We start from the raw sequence: 25222 nt of genomic DNA, 5'->3' as shown, positions 1-25222 counted from the left end.
CTAGTTTTCACTTAAGTGTCAGTAATTTAGAATTTACTCAAGTAGAAGGAAGGTCTGGGACAAAGTCGGCAAACTAGCTCCAGCTCTGAGTATGCCCCTCTGACCTGTGACCTTCTTACAGAAGTTGTCTAATATTTGAGCTTTGTTTTCCTTATCTAAAATATGGAATGGGAACCAGCCCTGCCTCCCTCTGAGGTTTCTGTAAACCTCCACTCAGATAGTAATGGCTGCCATTATAAAATGAACTGCTCTATAGATCTTGATACCTTCCCCAATGCTCTTTTCTCCCTTCTTACTGTATGAATTCCTATTCCTATTGTAACTCGTTTGCATGTAATAGTCACTAGTCTATTAAGCCATTGTAACCTAATTATTTGGCCCCAGTTTGCAATCTAGTTCTAGGGCAAGCATAGTAAGTATAACCTTTTGTGTATCTAGTACTTAGTATTAGAATTTTAATACACTACTCAATAAGCTTTAAGTAATATTGTATATACTTTTAGTCTTTTTTTTTTTTTGCCAGTCCTGGGGCTTGAACTCAGGGCCTGTGTCACATTCCCAGCCCTACTTTTAGCCTTTAAAACTTAAATTCATTATTGTTACATGCCTAACACTTCCCCTTGTATGCATGTATGTGGTAAACTTCTTTTCAGTTAAAGTAGTTCTTATTCATCAGTGATTGCATATCTTTTGAGGAACCAGCTAAATATGTATATACAAGCCTTGTACTTGCTAGACAGGTGCTCTGTACTTGAGCCATGCCTGTGTACCTTTTTGCTTTCACTGTTTTTCTGTTTTGTTTTGGTTTTTTGCCAGTCCTGGTGCTTGAACTCAGGGCCTGAGCATTGTCCCTAATGCTTCTTTTTGCTCAAGGCTTGCACTCTACCCCTTGAGCCACAGCGCCACTTCTGTCTTTTTTTGTTTATGTGGTACTGAGGAATCAAACCCAGGGCTTCATGCATGCTAGGCAAGCACTCTGCCACTAAGCCACATTCTCAGCCTTTTCACTGTTTTTCTTATAGGGTCTTGCCTTTATTCCTGTGCTGGCCTAAACCTAATTTTACTTCTCAGGTAGCTGGGATAACAGGTATGTACCACCACATTTGCATTTTACTTAGTTGAGATGGGTTCTTGTGTACTTACTTCTGGGTGGCTTTAGACTGCCATCCTCCCCATCTAGGATTACAGGGTATGAGGCACCATACCTAGCTAATATTTATTAAACATAAATACATGGAGAATGTAGCTCAGTGGTACAATGTTTGCCTGGCATATTCAAGATTCTGATTTTCATCCCATCACCAAATTTTAAAAAATAAAACACCAAGAGAATGTCAGCATTTTATACAGATGTTTTTAGATTGTATCATATCAATATGACTTTGAATAACCAGTTTAATTTGAATTGTTATTTGTGTTAAAATTGACAGTTCGGGCTCATGGTATATGTAGCTATATGTGCTTAGTTAATATGCATGAAGCCCTGATACAACCCACCCCCCCCCCAAAAAAAAAAAAAAAAAAACTTAACCAATTTCTTTTTTTAAATGATTGTCATTAATAATTATCTTAAAGACCCTGTAGGCTACTGTGTGATTTCATATTTAATTTTGACAAAATCATCTTATTTTTAATTAGCTTTTCAGGTTCATACTTAAGGATTCATACCTTTCTTCTGAAGAACTGAAAGTCCATTCATGTGAACTATTTTATTTTATCATACATCCTTCCTGTGTGGTAAGTTATATTTTCCTTATTTAGAAAAGAGGGAAACTGAGACCAAAGTAGTTGTTGAATACGAAGTCATAACAGAACCAGAAATTTGACCCCAAGAGGGTGGAGAGGAGTGGGAAAGAGAGCTTTAGAGGTTAATTGGCTAAATAGAATGTATGTACATGTGAATTTAAAAAAAAGAAATTGGACACCAAAAGGTAGAAATTTAGACTTATAGGTAGCCAGACTGTGCTTTCATCCTGGCAAAGGGCCAACAAGAACTAAACAGCTCCTTACCTCTAAGTCTAGGCATAAAGAATTTTCTTAATTCCTATGTTCAACTTTGTGGTCTCATACATAACGAAATTCATATGTAAGGTTTGAGAAACATATTTATCCCATTCCTCTCATTCTGTCCTGCCTAGACTGAGCCATTCTTTTGTCCAGCTTATCCACATTCTGTACTCTCCTGTTACTTAGGTGCTGTCTGTCCCCAGATTGTCCAAGTATGACAGAGCTTGTGTTTGGATTACTCTTACATGGTAGCCTAAAGCCTCATCATACCTCACTGATCACATAGACATATCACAAAATAGGGTGTCCTTTTTATAATATATTTTGTGAGAACTACTCATGTAACATTTTACCACATGTTCTTACAATTGTTCCATCTTATTATCTTTGTTAATCTCTTAGTGTGCCTAATTTATAAACCGGCCAACCATGTATTTAATCCCAGCAGCCAGGAGGCTGAGGCAGGAAAATCATTAGTTTGAGACCAACCTAGGCTGTCTTATTTTTTTTATCAAGAATAAAATGAGGAGCTGGGCACTGGTGGCTCACGCCTATATTCCTAGCTACTCAGGAGGCTGAGACCTGAGGATTGCGGTTCAAAGCCAACCTGGGCAGGAAAGTCTGTGAGACTCTTACCCTCCAATAAACCACTCAGAAAACCGGAAGTGGCACAGTGGTTCAAGTGCCTTGAGCTGAAGAGCTGGGGGACAGCGTTCAAGACCCGTGACCGACCAAAAAATTAAAAAATGAGGAACTGAACCAGGTGCTGGGCTCTTGCTTGTAATACTAGCTATTCAGGAGACTAAGATCTGAGGATCACTGTTCAAAGCCAGCCTTGGCAGAAAAGTATGAGACTCTTGCCTCCAAATAACCACCAGAAAACTGAAAGAAGTGCTGTGATTCAAGTGGTAGAGTACTAGCCTTGAGCAAAAGAAGCTCAGCTACATTGCCCAGGCCTCAAATTCAAGCCCTACAACCATCAGAATCAATCAATTAATTAAGGGGCAAGTGCTGGTGTCTCAGGCATGTAATCCTAGCTACTCAGGAGACTGAGATCTGAAAATTATGGTTTGAAGCCATCCCAGGCCCAATTAAACAGCAAAAAGCTGAAAGTGGACCTGTGACTCAAGTAGTAGAGCAGCACCAGCCTTGAATGAGATAGACAATTCTGCGTATGACCTCATGATAGGCTGTAGTCAAAGCACAGATAAAACAGGGCATAATGCTAAATACCTATAACCTCAGCACTCAGGAGACAGGGAGAGGAGAATCACAAGTTTAAGGATGGCCTGAGCTATATAGTGAAACTCTTGTATTTACCCCCCCCTCCAAAAAAAAAAAAAAGTATTAAAAACATTCTGTATGCTGGGCACTGGTGGCTCATGCCTATTATCCGAGCTACTCAAGAGCCTGAGATCTGAGGATCAAGGTTCAAAGCCAGTCTAGTCCCTGACACTCTTTATCTCCAGTTAACCACCAGAAAACTGGAAGTGGCATTGTGGCTCAAAGAGGTAGAGCATTAGGCTTGAGCCAGAGAGCTCAGGGACAGCGCCTAAGCCCTGAGTTCGAGCCTCACAATTGACAACAACAGCAACAAAAATCTATATATTTATGTACAGTATACATTTCCTTCATGTGTGAAATAAATGAATTTTTATGTAGACTTGATTCGTGCAAATACTCCAGAATCTGAAACATCCAAGAATTTCAGATAAAGGATATTCATCCAGCATCATAAGATCCAGCAATCACACTTTTTTTTTCTTTTTTCTTTTTTTTTTTCTTTTTTTGTCTTCCTGGACTTTCCTTGCCCAGGCTGGCTTTGAATCCCGATCCTCAGATCTCAGCCTCCTGAGTAGCTAGCATTGCAAGTGTAAGCCACCTGTGCCTGGCACAGCAATCACACTTTTAAAAATATACATCTAAAGAATTCAGATACTTCTTTGCCAAAGCATTTTGGATAAGGCATTCTTAATCTCTTTGTACAAATGCTGATAGAACTTAAATAATACATAATACTAATTCTGTGAATAGAAGTTTTTAATTCACAAGTATGCCTCAGTTTTTAAAAGGTTAGCTACTAGCTGGTTCCAGTGGTTCACAGCTATAATTCTAGCTACTCTGGAGGCAGAAATAGGATTTTAGTTCAAAGCCAGCTCAGGTTAGTGAAAGTTAAGCACTAAAAAAAGCCAGAAGTGGGGGCTAGGAATGTGACTTAATGGTAGAGTGTTTGCCTAGCATACATGAGGCCCTGGGTTTGATTCCTCAGTACCACATAAAAAATTGGGTGTTTTTGGTTTTTTGTTTGTTTTTCGTTTGTTTTTTTTTGTTTTGGTGGGATTTTTTTGTGTTTTTGTTTTGTTTTTGTTTGGTTTGGTTTTGGTCAGTGCTGGGGCTTGAACTCAGGGCCTAGGCACTGTCCCTGAGCTTCACAGTGCCACTTCTGGCTTTTTCTGTTTATGTGGTACTGAGGAATCAAACCCAGGGCTTCATGCATGCTAGGCAAGCACTCTACCACTGAGCCACATTCCTAGCCCTGAAGTTATTTAAAACAACAACAACAAAAAGTAGACCTGTGGTTCAAGTGATAGAGCGCTGTCATTGAGCAGAATAAACAAACTTGGGACAGTGCCCAGGACCAACTAGATAGATAGATAGATAGATAGATAGATAGATAGATAGATAGATAGATAGATAGATCATTCTTAAATTGGGAGCCGACTCCTACATTTTGTGTTTATTCCATTTCTTGATCAGGTCATTCTTGTGCTTGTTACAGTCTTGTAATGTATTGTTTTAAAGAACAAGAGTAAAGGTGTTAAAAAATCTCCTTTATAGGATACAATAAGACTAAAATTTGAGAAGATTCTGTATCAGACTTGGAAAAACTTTCAATGACCTATACTGAAGATAACACAGAAGCACATCCTTAGGCACTATGATAGTCAGTAGCCAAAGCAAAAAGTTTGTGATATTGAAAAGGCTGAATCTTACCACAGTGTTTAATTTACTGCTAACTCTTGAGTGGGTTAAGGATTCATTACTTCACATAATGTGAAAGTGAGCAGTGAGTATGTAAATGTTTATATAAGGCAGCTGAAGAACTTACAGAAATTCCACGTAAGCTGATTGTGAGCAAGAATTAGTTGACAAAACAATCTAGCAAGACCACTTTGGCATAGGAATAAGCTATACAATACAGCCTAGGTGTGTAAGCTGTACTCTCTAGGTTCATGTAAGTATACATAGTAATGTTTGCTCAACAGTAAATTACCCAGCATTGGATTTCTTAGAACATGTCTCTATCACCAAATGACACACGACTGTAGGATAAAGTCCAAAAATGGACATAACACATGCAGAAAACTAGAACTTGGGAAGTTTCACAAGTGAAATTTCAAGTAAGAGGTAATGTTGGGCATGCCTTCAATAAAGAATATTGCCACAACTAGATAGCCATTTGGGAAGAAATGATATTAGAAATACTCTTTTCATCATACATAAGAGCAAACTTCAAATGGGTCTGAAATTTTTTAACAAAACTATACAAATACAAGAAAAGTTGCGTGGATTTTTCTGAGCCATCATTTACGGAAAATTTTGCTAAATTGATTAATAAGGTGCAATGAAAGAAATACTGGTAGTATTATAATAGGTCATTGGTAGAGTATGTGTTCAATATATGCAAGGCCCTGAGTTTGATTCCCCCACACCAAAAAAAATTAAAAATTGCTGTATATACAGATAAAGGGTAAATTATTGCATTTAAAGAATTGGGGGGGGGGGAATGTGACAAAAACACTTTAAAAGGGGGCAAAAAGAAGAGAACAAAAGCATACTGCACCAAACACTGAGATTGTCTTGGGATTTTTAATGCCATCTTAATGCCATCTTTCCACTAAAAGAACTAAACTTCGTTGGAGAAGAAATTAATTTCAGGCTGGATTACTGTGGATGAGCCTGGAATGTGTAAAGTATGTCAGAAAGTAAAGAACTTAAAAATAAATGAGGGCATATCCAAAAGACTTAGGAACCAGTACAAGAGGATTCGACCAGCCAACTCAGTGACTTAGAGCACTGAAATAAGGACAATGATGAGAGTAAATCGCACTGATAATGAGTAGATGGGTAGATATGTAAAGGGAGAGACAGGATGTTCTGCTGACTAGTATATTGCTGGAGTTGGGAAATCATTTTTGCAGCCATCAAGGTATGTTTGGTTTGACACAAGAGTTATTACATATTAGTAGTGAATGAGACTTGAGTTATGAAAACAATTTTTTTTTATTTACATCCCCAAGATTGGTTATTAGTTGCAAGGAGAGAAATATGATGCACTACACTGAAGGAAAAAAAGACCCAGATTAGACTTTGACCCAAACTGCCATCACTATTGATAGACATATAGGCACCTGTGCCTCTAGATACCATATTCTGTGGGCACACTATCACTATACAGTATTACAGGAATGCATAACTTGAATCTAATCAGGAAATGTCAGATGAGCCCCAGATAAACCACCTGTTGCAGGGAAGACTTCATTCTTCAAAAAACAATAATCTTCCATGTTAAGGACACTAAAATACAGCATGTATGAGATGAAGAAATGTGAGTATCATTATTGAGTCAATGTGATTATGATGGTAAATTAGAGAAAATTGCCATGTTTGGTTTTGGGGATAGTCTCACTGCCATTGCTTCAGATTGTTCACTGAGCTAGGTACGTGCCTTAGTGGTAGAGTGCTAGCATGCATGAAGCCCTGGGTTCAATTCCTCAGTACCACATAAACAGAAAAGGCCAGAAGTGGTGCTTGGCTCTAGTGGTAGAGTGCTAGCCTTAAGCAAAAGAAGGTCAGGAACAGTGCCCAGGCCCAGGACTGGCAAAAAGAGAGACAAACAAAGATTGCTCACTGATGAATATTGGGAATGTTGGACTAGAAAGTACTAAGAATTGTATACAAATGCTTATTTGATACTAGATATGGAGTAAAAATTTTGATGATTGGAATTTTTGTGTGGTTCTAAGTCCATAAATAGCTTAAAATCTTGTGCAGAGGAGACATCAGATAATAACTAGACCAGTTCATCAAAATTAGCATCCCCACAGGTGGAGGCAGTCATCATGTCTCTGAATTTGATACCCTGAGAGTGACACTGCATCAGTTATGTACTCGCTTAGGACATGCCTCAATCTAATGAGGAATCCACAAACCCAAAATGAAACTTGAATTTCCAAGGAGGTGACCGTCTGTGGAAAAGAGAATCCTAAGTCTTGTAGATACAGTGTCTCCTCAAATGTGGGCTGTTCATGGTTACCTCCTTGCAAAGAGTACAGTATGGGAAGAGGTTAAGAGTTACTTTACAATAGAAATATCAAACAACCACCACATAAACTAGATCAAAGTGAACATCAACAGGTAAGTCGTTTTGATAGTGTCCTTGAAGACATATAATCCAAATGGCATGTAACTAAAGCCTGTCATGTACCACTCAGAGACCACCTCTGTAAATAGGAAAGTACCACACAAATAGCAATTAGTGGCTGACTCCTATAATTATAGCTACTCAGGAGGCTGAGATCTGAGGATCATAGTTCAAAGCCAGCTTGAGTAGATAAATCTTAAGACACAGTCTCCAGTTAGCCAGCAAAAAAACTGGAAGTGCACTTGTGGCTCAAAGGTAGAGTTCCAGCCTTGAGTGGAAAAGGCCAAGTAAGAGCATAAGGCCCTGAGTTCATGCCTCAAGCATACAAAAAAAGCAGTCAGCAACATACCTAACCACTACTCAAAATGGTCAAGGCTATCAAAAACAGGGAAGCCTGAAAAATTGTGAAAAGCCAGAATAGCTTTATTACAACTTACATGAAGACTTACCACAACAGTAATGTGTTACCTTGGAACGAAAAAATAAATGAAAATGAAGGCAATCTGAATAAAGCGTAGATGAACATGTCAAATGTTAGCCAGGCACTGATGGTTCACACCTATAATCCTTGCACTTTAGGAGTCAGATCTGAGGATTGTGATTCAAAGACAGCTCAGACATACAAATCCCTGACACTTGTGTGGTAGAACATCAGCTGTAGAATTAGAGACCCTGAGTTCAAAACCCCAGTACCTGCACCCCCCAAAAAAGTTAAGTTTCCTTCCAGATTAAAAACTAAAAATTTTGATCAAAGATTCCTATTGGTCTCTGTGCCTTCTAAGCCTGCTATTTAGCTTAATGATAGAACATCTCTTTATCTACCCATGACCATAGAAATTCTTACCTCTGACTTGTTTTGGATCATTTAGTTCCTAAATCAGCTATAATCCTTTCTCCTGGTTACTTTTATATGCATTGAAGCACATTATGTAATTACTTGAGAAAACAAGAATGTAGGAGCCAAGTTTTTTGGGGGATTGGGCATATCTGAAAACACCTTTATTCTGCTGTTACAATTGGTTAATAATTTGACCAGGCATTGGTTTCTAAAACTGATTTATTAAAGTAAAATACTGTATTTTTTGGCAGTACTGGTTTTTGTTTTGTTTTTGTGCCAGTCCTGAGTCCTGAATTCAGGGCCTGAGTTCTGTCCCTGAGCTTTTTTGCTCAAGGCTAGTACTAGTACTGTATCACTTGAGCCACAGCTCCGTTTCCAGCTTTTTAGAAGTTAATTGGAGATAAGAATCTCATGGACATCCTCAAATCTCAGCCTCCTGAATAGAATAGCTCAAATGACAGGCATGAGCCACCATTGCCCAGTAGTACTGGGGTTTGAACTCAGCTAGGCAGGCATTGCACCTCCTGAGCCATGCATCCAATCCTTTATTTAAAAGGTAAAATTTGATACGTTTGGCTTTTTTTTTTTTTTTTTTTTTTTTTAGTGTTTGCAGGGTGCCGGTGACTCACGCCTGTAATTCTAGCTACTCAAGATGCTGAGATCTGAGAATTGCAGTTCAAAGCCAGCCCAGGCAGGAAAGTTTGTGAGACTCTTATCTCCAGTTAACCACCAGAAAACCTGAAGTGGCACTATGGCTCAAGTGGTAGAGCACTATCCTTGAGCTGAAGAGCTCAGAGACAGCGCCCAGACCCAGAGTTCAAGCCCCAAAACTGATGACCAAAAAAAAAACAAAAAGGGTGTCAAGCACCGGTGCCTCACACATGCAATACTAACCTCCCAGGAATCTGAAGATCAAGATTCAAAGCCAGCCCAGGCAGAAAAGTCTGAAAGTCTCCAGTTAACCAGCAAAATAGGTGGACTGGAGGAGTGGGCCAAGTGGCAGAATGCTAGACATGGTCAAAAAATGGTGTGCTAGAATACAAGTGTCTTGAATTTAAGCCCTGGTAGTGGCCAGTACATACTTGTACGCATGTGTGCACACCCACACCTTTTGGGTGGTTGTGTTGGGAGCCAAACTCAAGGCAAATTTTCTGCATAAACCATCATAGTTCCTGGAATTAAAATGTATTTCTTACTTCCTCTCCAATTTGGATCCCTTTAGATTTTTGTCTTGCCTTGTCTCTAATATAAGACAGTACTGAGTAAAAGTGGCATACAAAAAAAAGACATACTTTCAGTATCTAACCTTTCACCTTCAGTATGTTCGCTTTTAGAACAATTATCGTGTGACAAAAGTTTTTATTCCTGTCTTACTGAGTTCTTGTAAATCAAGAATTAATGTTGGATTTTGTCAAATGCTTTTTCTGCATCTCTTGATGAAGTGTTTTCTGTTAATAAGGCCAATTTTTGATTTTCAAACATTACACTAGACTAAACCTACTTGATCATAATATGCTACTTTATTGATAAAAATTTGAGCTCAGCTTTTTTTTATTGTGAAAATACTGTACAGAGGGGTTACAATTACATGGGCAAGAATGAGCTCAGCTTTTTTATTGGTTGATACAAAGTCTCACCAACTATTTGCTGGAGCTGCCCTCAAGCCATGATTCTCCCAATTTCAGCCTCTCACATACCTAGGATGATAAGCCTGAGGCACCACACCTAGCCTGAAGTTTTCTTTCTGGGAACATACAAATTAAAAAAAAATGGGGGAGGGGGCCAGGTGCCAGTAGCTCACACCTGTAATCCTAGCTACTCAGAAGGCTGAGATCTGAGGATTGCAGTTCAAAGCCAGCCCGGGCAGGAAAATCCATGAGACTCATATCTCCAACAAACCACCAGAAAACCGGAAGTGGTGCCGTGGTTCAAGTGGTAGAGCACTTGCCTTGAGCTGAAGAGCTGAAGGACAATGCCCAGGCCCAGAGCAAGCCCTACAATGAACAAAAATAATAATAAATTTTAACTAATTCAGGTATCTTCAGGTACCTGTCTACAAGTGGGTTTCTTTTTTTTAACTGTATCCACATCTCAAGATACACTTCAGATTGTTGAAGAAATAGAGGAAATGGGTATGTTTTGAGATTACTTGTATACTGCTAATCTTATTTCAAAGTCTTCTAATGTCTCCCTGTGTAAATATATCTTAACCCTTTTCAGACTAGAGAGTCTCAAACCTGAGCTCAGCCAATTTGCGCAGAAGGGCAGGGCCTAGTACCTTAAGGATAAATAGTGAACCGGCTACCTGCTTGTCAGATTTGGGGCTGATGGTACACCCTTCTGCAGAAGTAAATTTTGCCTTGCCATTTCATCCTGGGTTTTGTTTTGTTATGGGTCTTGAACTGGGCACTGTACCTGTGAGTTCTTTTGCTCAAGACTAGAACTCTACTACTTTAAGCCACAATACCACTTCCCAGTTTCCTAGTGGTTAGTTGTAGGTAAGTATATCACAGACTTTACTGCCTCAGCTGACTTTGAACCACAATTCTCAGATCTCAGCCTCCTAAGTAGGTGGGATTATACTCATGAGCCACCAGCACCCAGCTTGGTTATTAAACTTATTAGTATGGAATCATTGGTAATACTTACACTGTCCATTTGATAACTAGGATAAAATGTCTGTAGAGAGGTGATATCTGTTGATAATCTCTTTCATATTTGAAATTTTATGTCATTTTTAATATCTCTGATTTTAGGTTTGTGTGAGATTAATGTTGATTGTAAATGACTGATTTGAGAACTGCCTAGAGGTAAAGCAGATACCTCTGGGTATCTATGAGGACATTTCCAGGTGATTAGGTCCAGCAAATGTTGAGTATTTCTTAACATTTATCTTCTATTTCTCCATTTTGAACCAGGCCTAGTCTTTTGAACTTTTTTTTAATATGCCTTTGCTTATTTTTCAGTAATATTTTCATTTCCTCTCAAATGATTCACATACAGTTTTATTTCTGGCATTTATATTGCTTGAAGTATTTGTCATTCTTAATCTGTTTCTGCTGATATTTGCCTATAGTAGATTTTGTGTGTGACTGATACTTGATTATGCACTCACGATAAAATCTGGGAAAGCTGAGGACCCTGATGATTTAGTATTGCTTCTGTGGTTGAGGGGTACAAGTATTCTGCAACCACTATAAATTCTTGCTTAGGAGATTTTTTTGACCGTAGAGGGCAGGTAAATTACCACCTCAGACTTAGTCATGAGAGCAAGCCCATGATTACAAAATCCCAGGGAATTCTCTCCACCTGGAATATGCACAGAAAAGACTCCCTTGTAGATCCCCTTTTCGTATAGTCAGGATTCCCCCCACTTACCCTCTCATTAAAGTTGCAGCCTCCTTTAGGACCTTTAGTCTGATGCAAATGTAAGTTCCTCCAGGTAGGCACCAGTGGCTCATGCTACTGAGTAGCTCATGCTACTCAGAAGGCTGACATCTGAGGAAAGCCAGTCCAGCTAGAAATGTCTTGTGATACTTTTATCTCCAATTAACCACAAAAAGCCAAAAGTAGAGCTGTGGCTCAAGTGGTACAGTGCTGGCCTTGAGCATGAAAGCTCAGGAACAATGCCCAGGCTCTGAGTTCAAACCCCAGGATGGGCCAAAACAAAGATTCCTCCATAGTAAGTGGATGGGACGTTTTACACTAGACTAGTCAATTACAGTTCTCATCTGCATAATTCACTAGTAGATCATTCTAATGTAAGAGATGCAGCACTCCTAAATAAAACTCAATTTTCTAGAAACTATGGTATGAATTATGAGTCTATGAGGATATTCATCCCTACAAAACTCAGATATTTTGGTGCATCCCAGGCTTTGTTCCCTGTGTTACACAGTGATCTTTTTTAAGTGTTCTGGGATCATGGAAAAGGTCAAGTATTTCTTGCCAGTATTAGTCATTCAAGAAAATTTGGGGGGCCGGGCGCTGGTGGCTCTCGCCTGTAATCCTAGCTACTCAGGAGGCTGAGATCTGAGGATCGCAGTTCAAAGCCAGCCGGGGCAGGAGAGACTGTGAGGCTCCTATCTCCAATAAACCACCAGAAAACCGGAAGTGGCGCTGTAGCTCAAGTGGTACAGCGCTCGCCTTGAGCTGAAGAGCTGAGGGACAGTGCCCAGGCCCAGAGTTCAAGCCCCACAACCGACAAAAAAAAAGAAAATTTGGGGGGAAAAGATACCATTAGTTTTCCTTTAATCATAATATTTAGATACATATTAAAGGTTCCAAATGACCTTGAAGTATGGAAATTTTCCTAAATGCATTTGACCATGGTACTTTAAAAACACACAGCACACACAGAAAACTTAACAATAGTTGAAACTAAGTTGTTTGTAATTGTTTGACCTGAAATTTCAAGTTTCTATTCTCTGAAAGTAGGATTAAAATAAGATATTCTGTGTTGACATTAAGGGTCAGTACATGTGCCTTATTTGCTAACCAAGCTGCATGTATAATAAACTGGCTGGGCGCCAGTGGCTCATATCTGTAATCCTAGCAACTCAGGAGGCTGAGATCTGAGAATCACCATTCAAAGCTAGCCCATGCTGGAAAGTTCCTGAGACTCTTATCTCCAGTAGCCACTAGAAAAAAACGGAAGTGGCCCTGTGGCTCAAGCGGTAGAGAGCTCGCCTTGAGCTGAAGAGCTGAGGCATAGTGCCCCACAACCGACAAAAAAAAAATTAACAAAAGCCTACATGGAATCTCAGAAGTCATTGCTTCATGAAAGTGAGCAATGTGAATCTAATAGAACTTAAAAATTTTACTATGACTGTTAGGTGTGAAGGCCAGACACTGTGGTAAATTGGTTCCTCATATCTTCCCACTGCCTCAGGAGGAATTAACTTACACAAGCTGACCCATAGGACTCTCATGATATGGCCACTACATTCTCCTCTGACCTCACCTATACCACCTGAGTGGACACAAACCACACTGGCCTTTCAGTGTGCCAAGGCTATTTGGTTATTCTTGCTTTTTCCTTTGCCTAGAATATTCCCACACTGGATCCCCCCCCCCCAACCCCCTCCGCTGGTCGTGAGGCCTGAACTCTGGGCCTGGGCACTGTCCCTCAGCTCTTCAGCTCAAAGCTAGCACTCTACCACTTGAGCCACGGTGCCACTTCCAGCTTTTTCTGCTTATGTGGTGCTGAGGAATTGAACCCAAGGCCTCATGCATGCAAGGCAAGCACTCTACCCCTGAGCCACCTTCCCAGCCCCCAATACTGGATATTTAAGTTGATCCTCAGGGTCTTACTGAGACTGAAGTCAGCACTGAGTTTCAAATGTGACAACCCTAGTTACTCTGATTCACATGGCCTTGATTGGAGGGTGGTGTCTGCCCTGTACACCACCACTATCTTTAACCTTCAATAACTGAGATATGAATGTGCTGTAGGTATTAGCACAGATGCATGGCAGAAATGTGGTGGGCCCATAAGTTGAATAAGTGAATTTTAAGTGAATAGGAAAAGAAATTCTTTAAGTTACTCAAGTTCACAGGTAATAATCAGTGGCAAATCTGTCATCTGTAAAAATTTAAAACTTTTCTTTTTAATTACCTTGAGAGTCAGATTCATCCTTTTGGAGGGGCTTTGAACCCAGCCTCCAGCTTGTTAGGCAAGCACATGAGGCATGCCTTCAGCACTTCTTGCTGTAAAGTCATATTTTTCCCAGCTGGCCTGGACTGCACAGGTGTGCACGACTTTGCCCAGCTTTTTGTTGGTTAACAGTCTCATGAACATTTTATCAGATCCAGATCTCAGTCTCCTAAGTAGCTAGAAATATAGCCAAAATGGTCCCTAAAAATAAAAATTGCCCAATTCTTTTAGAATTGTTAAGAATGAATATTTGGGATTGTTTGGTCTGTTTCTTTGTTTTTTGGTGCCAGTCTGGGGCTTGACCTCAGAGTCTGTGTGCTATTTCTCAGCTTTCGCACTCAAAGGGTACTGCTCTACCAGTTGGTCCACAGCTCCACTTGTGGCTTTTTAAAATTGGAGATAAGAGTCTCACAGACTTTTCTGCCTGCACTGTCTGAAATGTGATCCTCAGATCTCAGCCCCTTAAGTAGCTAGGATTACAGGTGTGAGCCACTGGCACTTAGCAACAAAAATGATCTTTTTTCTTTCTCTTTTTTGTCCATCATGGGACTTGAACTCATGGCATAGATGCTGTCCCTGAACTTTCTTGCTCAAAGCTAGCTAACTCTACCACTTTGAGCCACAGTGCCACTTCCAATAACGATCTTTTTTAAAACCATTTATATTTCTGGTATAGAAATTTACTGTTTTAGAGCCAGAAGACAAGTTAAATCATCTATATGTATTTTGTTACAATATTTTTTAAGTGACATGCCTAATTGAAGATAAAACTTTTACATGATAGTCTTCTGGACCACATTCACATTGGCTGTGCTTTCTTTTTTTTGCTGGTCGTGGGCCTGAACTCTGGGCCTAGACACTGTGCCTCAACTCTTCAGCTCAAGGCTAGCACTCTACCACTTGAGCCACAGCACCACTTCGAGTTTTTTCTGCTTATGTGGTACTGAGGAATCAAACCCAGGGCCTCATGCATGCAAGGAAAGCACTCTACCACTGAGCCACCTTCCCAACCCCTGGTTGCTTTCTATCACTATACATCTTACTATCTGGCAATAACAGCTAATTTGTGCTTTATAGAGGACTGTGTTTTCCCAAAAACGTGCAGCTTTTTAGTATAAAAATCAATGATTTCTCCAGTTTTCATTTGTCAAATCTCATTTCCCAGAATTTGTGGTAAGGTCTTTGAAAGGGGATTGTATGTGAGTACTGTGTCACATGCTCCCGGTTTCTTCTACTTGTAAGACAGAGCATTCTTCACAACCCAGAAGGGAAGGCAGACTCATCCGGGATGTTTGACGGCTATGACAGCTGCAGTGAGGACACAAGTAGCAGCTCTAGTTCTGAGGAGAGTGAAGAAGAAGTTGCTCCTCTCCCTTCCAGTCTCCCAATTATCAAAAACAATGGACAGGTCTACACATACCCAGATGGTAAATCTGGCATGGGTGAGTATTCAGACTTTTCACGAGTTACATAGCGTCATGTTTAAGGCATTATTTTCATCCCATTTCTTCTGTCATTTCCTTTTCTGAGAACTCTGGTTTGTTTGGCAGTATTGTGATTTGAACTCAGGGCCTCCTCTTACTAGGTAGGCAATTCTACCATTTTCAGCCACACTCCCAATCCTTTCTTGCTTTAATTTTCAGGTAGCCCCCACAAATACACACCCTTAAGAGACTTTTACCAGAGCTGGCCTCAAACTACAATCCTCCAGCCCTTGGCCTCCTGAGTAGCCTTAATGGGAGGCACGTAGCATCACGTCTAATTTATTGACTGAGATGAGAGCTTGCTAATTTTTTGCCAAAGCTGTCCTTGAACCTCCATCCTCCCATTTCTACCAGCATGCCCAGCTGTAGAATTCCAAATAAGTAAATGGAGACCTTCAAATTTATCATATATAACATCCTGAGTTTGTGTTTGGTTGATTTTTACCTTCCTTACAGTGGAAGGCAAGTAGAACAAGATAAAAAAGCAACAGGCTTTTTATTTCAAAAGGCTGAGATCTGAGGATCACATTTTGAAGCCATCCTGGGTAGAAAAGCTGTGAGACAGACTGGGATGTAGCTAGCTCAGTGGCAAAGTGCTTGCCTAGCAAGTACAACATCCTGAGTTTGATCCCCAGTTCCAGAAAAAGCCTTCATTTCACTGCCAAGGAGATAAGCCATCTCATCCCCTACCATCATGGCTGAGAGACAAAGGATTATTCTACCAGCACCCATATATTGGCCACCAGAAACACCCTGAGACTTACCTCCAATTAACAACAAAAAAGCAGAAGTGGAGCTGTGGCTCCTCTAGTTGGAGAGTGCAAGCTTTGAACACAAAGGCTCAGGGACAGCAACCACACTAATGTTCTAGCCCCAGGACTGGCTAAAAAAAAAAAAAAAAGGCTATTGAGAAACTGAAGGTGTATGTAAGTTCAATTAAATAAAAATCCTGTGTAAAGCCAGGTGGCTCATGCCTGTAATCCTAGCTACTCAGGAGGCTGAGATCTGAGGATCACGGTTCAAAGCCAGTCCGGGCAGGACAGTCCATGAAACTCCAATAAACCACCAGAAAACCGGAAGTGGCACTGTAGCTCAAGTGGTAGAGCACTAGCCTTGAGCTGAAGAGCTGAGGGACAGCGCTCAGGCCCAGAGTTCAAGGCCCAGGACCCACCCAAAAAAATCCTTGTGTAACTGAAAGTTAGATAGAGCTTTCACCAGGACAGTTCCTCAGAAGTTTTCTTATTAAATACTTCCAGTGATAAGTCCAACTTAGAAAACATTTTTGTTTCTTTAGTGTCTCTTGTATTCTTTATCTTGACCCAAATTTGACTTGTTTTGATTGGCTTTTGGCTTTAATTTTGCTCTTAAACCCTCACAAGGGCCGGGCGCTGGTGGCTCACGCCTGTAATCCTAGCTACTCAGGAGGCTGAGATCTGAGGATCGCGGTTCAAAGCCAGCCCGGACAGGAGAGACCGTGAGACTCCTATCTCCAGTAAACCACCAGAAAACCGGAAGTGGCGCTGTAGCTCAAGTGGTAGAGCGCTTGCCTTGAGCTGAAGAGCTGAGGGACAGCACCCAGGCCCAGAGTTCAAGCCCCATGACCGACAAAAAAAAAAAAAAAAACCCTCACAAGGAGCTCAGGGCATAGCTTAGTGGTATAAGGTACTTCCCAACATGCCCAAGTCTCCCTGTTTCCATCCCCAGCACGCCAGAAAATACGTAAAAGTTTTAAAAAAATTATTAGCCTTATGAAAAAGATGACAGTTTTTTGTTTTTGTTTTGCCAGTCCTGGGGCATAAACTCAGGATCCTCAAGAGCACTGTCCTTGAGCTGCTTTCGCTCAAGGCTGGCACTCTACCACTTGCCACACCACCACTTCCAGCCTTTTCTGTTAATGTGGTACTGAGGAATCAAACCCAGGGCTTCATGCATGTTAGGCAAGCACTTTACCACTAAGCCATATTCCCGGCCCCAGATTTTAAATTTAATAAAGCTGCAGGACTATTTGTAATCTTGTTTCAATGACTGTTTGCACTGGAGACCTGGCTCTAAGGTGTCTCTGGAGCATATCACAGAGCCTCAGTTAGGCCAGCTGTTTATTTCTCAAAGTCATTGCCCACTTTCATCAGGGAATTAATTCTCCTGTGTGGTAATAACATAACTGTCCTTCTGACTGACCTGGCACTGTGAAGTTGTACCTCTGCAAGTCCATATCCTAGAACACTCCTCCAGCTTCTAGGGTAAATAGCTCAGCCTGGCTGTCTTGTTCAGGATGCTGTTTTCATTCAAGCCAGAAACATTGCTCTAGCTTTTTTTGAAAACAATATTGAATAATAATGGTTTTTCTTTGCTCTTTACCAAATAAACTATATCAGTCTTGTGCTTTTCCAGTAAACTATTTTGTGTGGGGGCTTTTTTTGGAGTGTGGGGTGAGGGGTGTTCATTGGTAGTAGTGTTTTGATGCTGGTACTGGGTCTTTTTTTTTTTTTTTTTTTTGTCAGTTGTGGAACTTGAACTCAGGGCCTGAGCTCTTTTTGCTTAAGGCTAGCACTCTACCACTTTGAGCCACAGCTCCCCTTCAGTTTTCTTGTGGTTAATTGGAGATCATTGTCAGGGACTTTTCTGCCTGAGCTGGCTTCAAACCACAATCCTGAGATCTCAGCCTCCTGAGATTACAGAATTCTGGATCTTGAATTTAGTGTCTTGTGCTCTCACTTGGCTTTTAGCTCAAGGCTGGTATTCTACCACTTGAGCCATACCTCCACATCTAGCTTTATACTGGTTAATTAGAGATAAGAGTCTCAGGAACTTTTCTGCCTAGGCTGACTCTGGACCCCAGTCCTCAGAGTTCAGCCTCCTGAGTAGCTAGGGTTACAGGTAAGAGCCACCTGTGCCCAGCATTCCAGTAGAAAGTATAGTACTTTACATTTCTTACTTTTTTCTTTCTTTTTTTTTTTTAATGGAGCTTGAATTCAGGGCAGGGCACTGTCCTTGAGCCTTTCTGTGTTCAAAGCCAGTACTCTACCACTTGAGCTACAGTGACACTTGCAGTTTTTGAGTGGTTAGTTGGAGATATGAGTTTCCCATGGACTTTTCTGCCTGGACCAGCTTCAAATCCTGATCTTCAGATCTCAGCCTCCTGAGTAGGCATAACAGGCATAAGCCACTGGCATCCACCTGAGGACTTTGAATTTCTGTTTGAAGCCTTTTTCTTAACCAATATATAAGTGCACACGTGCAGTGGAACCAAAACAAACTGAAGGCCTCAGTTCTTTTTACTCACAGCAGTCACCCTACCACTTGAAACAAACCTTCAGTTTTGCCTTTTTGCTGGCTAATTAGAAATAAGTCTGGAGGATTTATCTGCTTAGACTAGCTTTGACTCAAGATTGGCAGCCTCCTGAGAAGTTTGGATTCTAGGCATGGGCAACCAGTGACCAAAGCTTAGAACATTTAAAGTGCTAATTGTGTTATCTGATGTTGAATACTATGTCAGCTAATCTTCTGATGCTACATCATTTACAAATTTGGTAATCCTGCCAGTATTGGTCTTATGCTAGACTTTTATTAAAAAGCTCCTAGAATGTTGTATACTGCAGAGTTCTACAGACCATATAAGACAACTATATTTAGCTAGTAGTATAATGCCAACACTTGAGTTAAAGCAGGAGGATCATGAGTTCCAGCCTTGCTAGGCTACATAGCAAGAGCTGTCTCAGAAACAACAAAACAAATTACAAGATTTATTAGAGGCTCATGCCTGTAATCCTAGCTACTCAAGATCTAGGAATCTCACCTCAAAGCCAGTCTTGGCAGAAAAGTCTCTGAGACTCTTGTCTTCAACTTACTAGCAAAAAGTTGGAAATGGAGGTGTGGCTCAAGTGGTAGATTGCCAATCTTAAGGGGAAAAGAGCCAAGAGATAACATGAGGCCCTGAGTTTAAGCCTTAGTACAATACACACACACACACATACACACATACACACACACACACTCTCACACACACACACTCACTAGAGTCAGAATGGTAGAAGTTAATGACCAGTCGTGACTACCTAATGAGACCATGGTTACAAAAGTAAAATGAAAAGACCCTGTATGTGAAATCATCATCACACCAGTTAAAACCTATCTAGGAGATTGAGGCAGTGCAGCTCTGTCATAGAGTAGTTGCTTTATATGGGCAAGACCCTAGATTAAACCCCTAACACCACACCTAGAAAAAAGCCTACCTAGATATCTTCTATTCCAACTAAAACTTCATGTTTTAGTTGCCAGAGTTAGATGCACAGTTTTACTAAATATATTCTTTGCTATTGGTAGATTTTATTGCCATAGTTTGGTTATACCATGTTCTGGTAACCTTACCACAAAAGGAAAGTTATATTGATTTTATCTGTGCTAACATCTGTTTCAGATCCTAAGGGAAAGAGATGAACCACACAGAATAAGGCCCTATTCCTGCCTGATAAAGTGTGTGTCTTATTTAGCTGAGTTGTATTTTAACATACAGAACTCTTGGCAAGGATCCATAAATCCCTTTGGGATTATGTTTTGTTTTGTTTTGTTTTTTTATCTACATGGTCATGAACCTTTATTAATCTAGAGTTTTTACAATATACTCATTTTTTCCTTTCATTTATCTTTGTAATCTTCTATCCCTTTTTTCCATGATTTCCTGTATATTTATAAGTACTACTTATACTACAAGTCCCTTCAGTTTAAGTTAGGGTGGAGATATTAATTCATCTGATTGCCATGTTACTTCTTTTTAACTATGACTTTATTAGAATACTTTCCTTTTATTTATTTTTTACTTATGTGGTACCAAGGAATTGAACCCAGGGCCTCATGTGTGCTAGGCAAGCAGTGTACCACTAAGCCACATTCTTAGCTCATGTTTCTATGTATGTTTTTAACTTGATTATGTAATTGTCCTTTTCGAGTCATTGTCTTGTTATGTAATAGTTGTCAAGGATTATGCTGTTTGTCAACATCACTGTTTGTAGCTCTTTCCTCAAATGTCTACTTAAAGACTACTGAAACTCATACTAATCCTCAATTATATTGCACTTTTGTTTTTATTTTTTTCAAAGCCTGGAAATTACACATATGATAATGTCTAGTACATGGTAAATACTAAGAATGTGTTAGTGACTTCTATTTGGTTGTATGGCTTTTGACCTTTGGTGGTTTCGTCGGTTTGGTTCAAGCTAGGTGGATCTCAATATTAGGTTTACAGCTTGTGCCACCAAATCTTAACACACTCCTTCATACACACCTACTACTCCTTATACTGGGTTTGAACTCAAGGCTTCATACTTGCTTAGCTTGCTTGCTGTACTGGTATGCTTATCAATTCAGCCATGCCTCCAAACTGGCTTCTTGCTGATTATTTTTTTATATATATAATGTTTCACTTTTTATGTTGCCCATCCTGGGGCTTGAACTCATGACCTGGGCAACTATCTGTGAATCCGTGAGCTTCTTTTGCTCAAGGCTAGCTAGCCCTCTACCACTTGAACCTCAGTGCCACTTCTGGCTTTTTCTGTTTATGTGGTACCGAGGAATCAAACCCAGGGCTTCAGGCATGCTAGGTAAGCACTGTACCACTAAGCCATATTTCTAACCTCCTTGCTGGTTACTTAGGAGATTAACTCACCCAGATTTTTCTCTCTGAGCTGGCTTTGAACCATCCCCTGAGTAGTTAGAATTACAGGTGAAAGCCACTAACACACTTAATCCTTTTGTGTATGTATCTGTATGTGTGTCAGTTAGTGGGGTTTGAATTCAGGGCCTCATTCTTCCTTAGCTTTTTCTGCTCAAAACTAGCACACTAGCCAGGTGCTGGTGGCTCACGCCTGTAATCATAGCTACTCAGGCTGAGATCTGAGGATCAGGGTTCAAAGCTAGCTGGAGCAGGAAAGTCCTTGAGACTCTTATCTCCAGTTAACTACCAGAAAACCAGAAGTGGCACTGTGGCTCAAGTGGTAGAGTACTCACCTTGAGCTGAAGAGCTCAGGGACAGTGCCCAGGCCCCAGAGTTCAAGCCTTATGAATGGGTATGAGCAGGAGCTTGGGGGGAGTGGGGGGGAGGGAGTGTGACTAACACACTATCACTCCAGCTAGCTTTTTGCTAGTAAATCAGATTTGTCTGCCTCAGCTTGCTCTGAACTCTGATCCTCAGATCTCAGCCGTCTAAGGTAGCTAGAATTATAAGAATAAGCCAACCAGTACCTGGCCCCTTAACCCTTCAGCTATTGTCCAGGTCCTTACAGCTCCTCACTGTGAAATTATGTAACTGTTTTCTCCAACTTTTTTGTAGGATTTTCTATCATTTGTATATTTTTAAAAACAGAAATTTTCAAGGCAGAATATTAAAAACATCTAGATGGAGAAACTACTAAAATGGTAGATAAAATTTGATATTACTATATAATCATAACACCAATGTTTTTATTTTATTCTTTAGCCACCTGTGAGATGTGTGGGATGGTTGGTGTGCGAGATGCTTTTTATTCTAAAACAAAACGTTTCTGCAGCGTTTCATGTTCAAGAAGTTATTCGTCAAACTCCAAGAAGGCAAGCATTTTGGCCAGACTTCAGGTAACGGTACAGAAACCTTCTTATTCTTTATATCTGTTGTTTCTCCAGCTTTTACCATTTATCATTTGATTGTGATTCACTGTGCTCCACCTCAACCTACCTGGCCAGTCATTTCATGTCCCACATTTTTAGTAAATGTGTAAATTCTAGTTTTCTAAAATTGAGTAAATATTTTAAATGGGCAAGGCATGCTATCTGAAATAAAGTGTAAGTTGTTTATATAAGTAAAATAAAAATTTTACCCTATTCTAAATAAGTGTAAATACAATAATCACCTTTTTAAATACCAAAAGTGAAGCTATTTTCTCCCCACCCTCTTATGAGTTAATATCAAGGTAGAATCTTTAACATTTCTGGGGGAAGGACTTAGGCTCTGATTTTAAGTTCTTTGGTTTTTTTTTGGATTGGGAGGTTGTGCTTTCATCGTGGATGAGGGTGGTGCCGAGTATGTTATAGTTTTTGTGTGTTTAGTGCCGAGCAGACTCAGGCCATTGGCATTACTAGGCAAGAGCAACTTTGTACATTGGAGTAAATTCATTTGATTTGACCAAGTGTGTTTGGTTAATCCAACTAACCTTTTGAAAATATTCATAGGGCAGAATGAATTGTTATCTTTAAGTTTCTAGTAGTGCCTCCATAATGACCTGGAGTTTTGACTGACTCAGTTGTTACTACATTAAACAGCTTTTTCAAGGCACTACATAACTGATTTTTGTAATATCTTTTATTGAATGGTCACATTTTTCCTTTTTCTCATTTAATATACTGTGATCATTACATAGCATGAAAAGGGTTTTTTAATCCCCCAAATTACGGAAATACATCACTTAGATGTATTTCTATATTTCAGATAGACAGTACCTAAAGATCCTGAGCAGTGGTCTGTACCCAAATGGATGGCAGTTTGTCACACTGTGAATTTGGCCATGATCATTTTGTCATTGATCTTTTGCGTTAGCACTAAAGGTATAAACCTCAGTCACTTGCTCTTTGAACATCAAATTATCTTCTCTTACCATATAAATAGTAATGCTTGGCAACTTGCATGAGTGAATAACACTGGTTCTGTCTACTGTAAGAAGAAGTCAAGTATCCACCACAAGCCTATATTTTAACATTTATGGGATGTAATTTTTATTAACATATTAATTTGCATATTGCTGTTTTAGTCTTGTGCCAGCTCTGCTGCCCATATTAGATATCTATGTTATAGCAGAACTCCAGAAGACATATCTCATGTTAAAATTCCTTGTATGTTTCCTCTGCTTTAATAATTTTCTAAACCCTTGGATTTACTTAAGCAGAATGAGTAGCATACAAAATTTTGGTAGTGGGGAGATGAAAAAGAATCCTATTTACTTAACTTTTCTTGTTTCAGGGTAAGCCTCCAACAAAGAAAGCAAAAGTTCTTCAGAAACAACCTTTAGTTGCTAAACTAGCTGCTTATGCTCAGTATCAAGCTACCTTGCAAAATCAAGCAAAGACAAAAGCAGGTAATACTGGTTAATATTAACAACAGGTGAAATATTTAATAATGACTCACCTATTAAAAATAGTAACATTTTAAATCCGATTTATGTTTGACTAAGCTACTTCTATATTCTATTAGCACAGTATGGCTCTAGGTTTCCTGGGGGTGGTTTTAGTTTCCATAAATGATTCTAAAATATACAAATTCCAGTGGTAGTAACAATCTCCTTAATACTGCTCTCCTTACTTGGTTTGTTATTTACTTTTTTTTTTTTTTTGTCGGTCGTGGGGCTTGAACTCTGGGCCTGGGCGCTGTCCCTCAGCTCTTCAGCTCAAGGCGAGCGCTCTACCACTTGAGCTACAGCGCCACTTCCGGTTTCCTGGTGGTTTATTGGAGATAGGAGTCTCACAGTCTCTCCTGCCCGGGCTGGCTTTGAACCGCGATCCTCAGATCTCAGCCTCCTGAGTAGCTAGGATTACAGGCGTGAGCCACCAGCACCCGGCTGTTATTTACTTTTTATGTACTACTCTGGTAGGGGAGCATTTAGCAACTATTAGAGGGATTGGAGAGAGGGGAGTAACTATTTCTAATAGAAGATTCTTAATTGAGTACAGATAGGATAAGTAGGCTATATTTGCCTTATATCATAAGGCAGTTAAGAGCCATAGTAAAACGAAGGCCTAGTGGCAGCATCGATAGTCCTAGCTAATCTAGAGTGTGAGTCAGGACAATCACTTGTGAGCAGCCTATACAACATAGCAGACTCATCACAGAGAACAATAAAGCTGTGCATACCTGCAGTCATCTATAATTTCAACACCCAGGAGTGTGAACCAGGAGAATCTCAAGCTCAAAGCCACCTGGAACTCATAGCAAATTTAAGGCCAACCTGGGCTTGACAACAGAAACAATACAACAAAACTTTAGTGAAAGTATCAGGTGCTTGATAATAGGTAGCTATTTAACTGAGATACAAAAAAGATTTGAGTAGTTATATTAGCAGAAACCCGCTACAGTGGTGACTGTTACACTCCACACTTAACCGTTCTTTTTTTTTTTTTTTTTGCCAGTCCTGGGTCTTGAACTCAGGGCCTGGGCACTGTCCCTAAGCTTCTTTTGCTCAAGGTTAGAACTCTACTACTTGAGCCACAGCACCACTTCTAGCTTTTTCTATTTATATGGTACTGAAGAATTGAACTTCATGCATGCTAGGCAAGCACTGTACCACTAAGCCACATTCCAAGCCTTTAACTATTCTTCACTCCCCTAACTAGAGAACTTACACCTCATTTCCCAAGGATTATGTGTTGCATATAGAAGATTTAAGAAACTGCAGTTTGAACCTGGTGCATGTGGCTCATGCTTGTAATCCTAGTACTCATGCAGCTGAGATCTGAGGATGGTAATTCAAAGCCAACCTTGGGCAGGAAATTCCCCACCAAAATTTAAGAGTAAAGCTGTGGCTCAGTTGGTAGAGTACTATGAGCAAATAAAGCTTAAGGATGGCTTCAGGTCCCAGGACTAGCACAAAAAAAGGAAAGAGAAAGAGGGAGCAGTGGAGAGGAAAGAGAAAGTTCATTTGCAAACTTAGGTGGAGCATCCGTAATAAAAATAAATAAATAAAAATAAACCTGAAGTCTAGGTTGGAGAGGTAGCTTCATGGTAGAATGAAATGCTTCCTTGGCATTTACAAGGCCCTAAGTTTTATTCCCAGCACCACAAAAAAAAAAAAAAG

The 25222-nt window shown here is 40.0% G+C and overlaps 1 protein-coding gene across 12 annotated transcripts in view; it reads left to right on the top strand.

Moving 5' to 3' along the window:
* The window catches only part of Mbtd1 (mbt domain containing 1), a 66365-nt gene that overhangs the window by 4150 nt on the left and 36993 nt on the right, over nt 1-25222 (top strand). For 3 of the 12 annotated variants that reach the window (XM_042671564.1, XM_042671549.1, XM_042671556.1), the window contains 5 exons: nt 1023-1087; nt 1639-1737; nt 15169-15368; nt 21883-22022; nt 23395-23509. In XM_042671564.1, coding sequence (XP_042527498.1) covers nt 15215-15368; nt 21883-22022; nt 23395-23509 — 409 coding nt within the window. In that variant the 5' untranslated portion in view covers nt 1023-1087; nt 1639-1737; nt 15169-15214. The remainder of the gene's footprint in view (nt 1-1022; nt 1088-1638; nt 1738-15168; nt 15369-21882; nt 22023-23394; nt 23510-25222) is intronic. The other 9 variants (XM_042671605.1, XM_042671538.1, XM_042671529.1 and 6 more) reach the window with 5 other exon arrangements.

Source organism: Dipodomys spectabilis, unplaced genomic scaffold (assembly GCF_019054845.1).
Source record: "Dipodomys spectabilis isolate Male_0828 unplaced genomic scaffold, ASM1905484v1 ptg000018l, whole genome shotgun sequence".
NCBI lineage: Eukaryota > Metazoa > Chordata > Mammalia > Rodentia > Heteromyidae > Dipodomys > Dipodomys spectabilis.
This window is presented reverse-complemented; position numbering and strand designations above follow the sequence as displayed.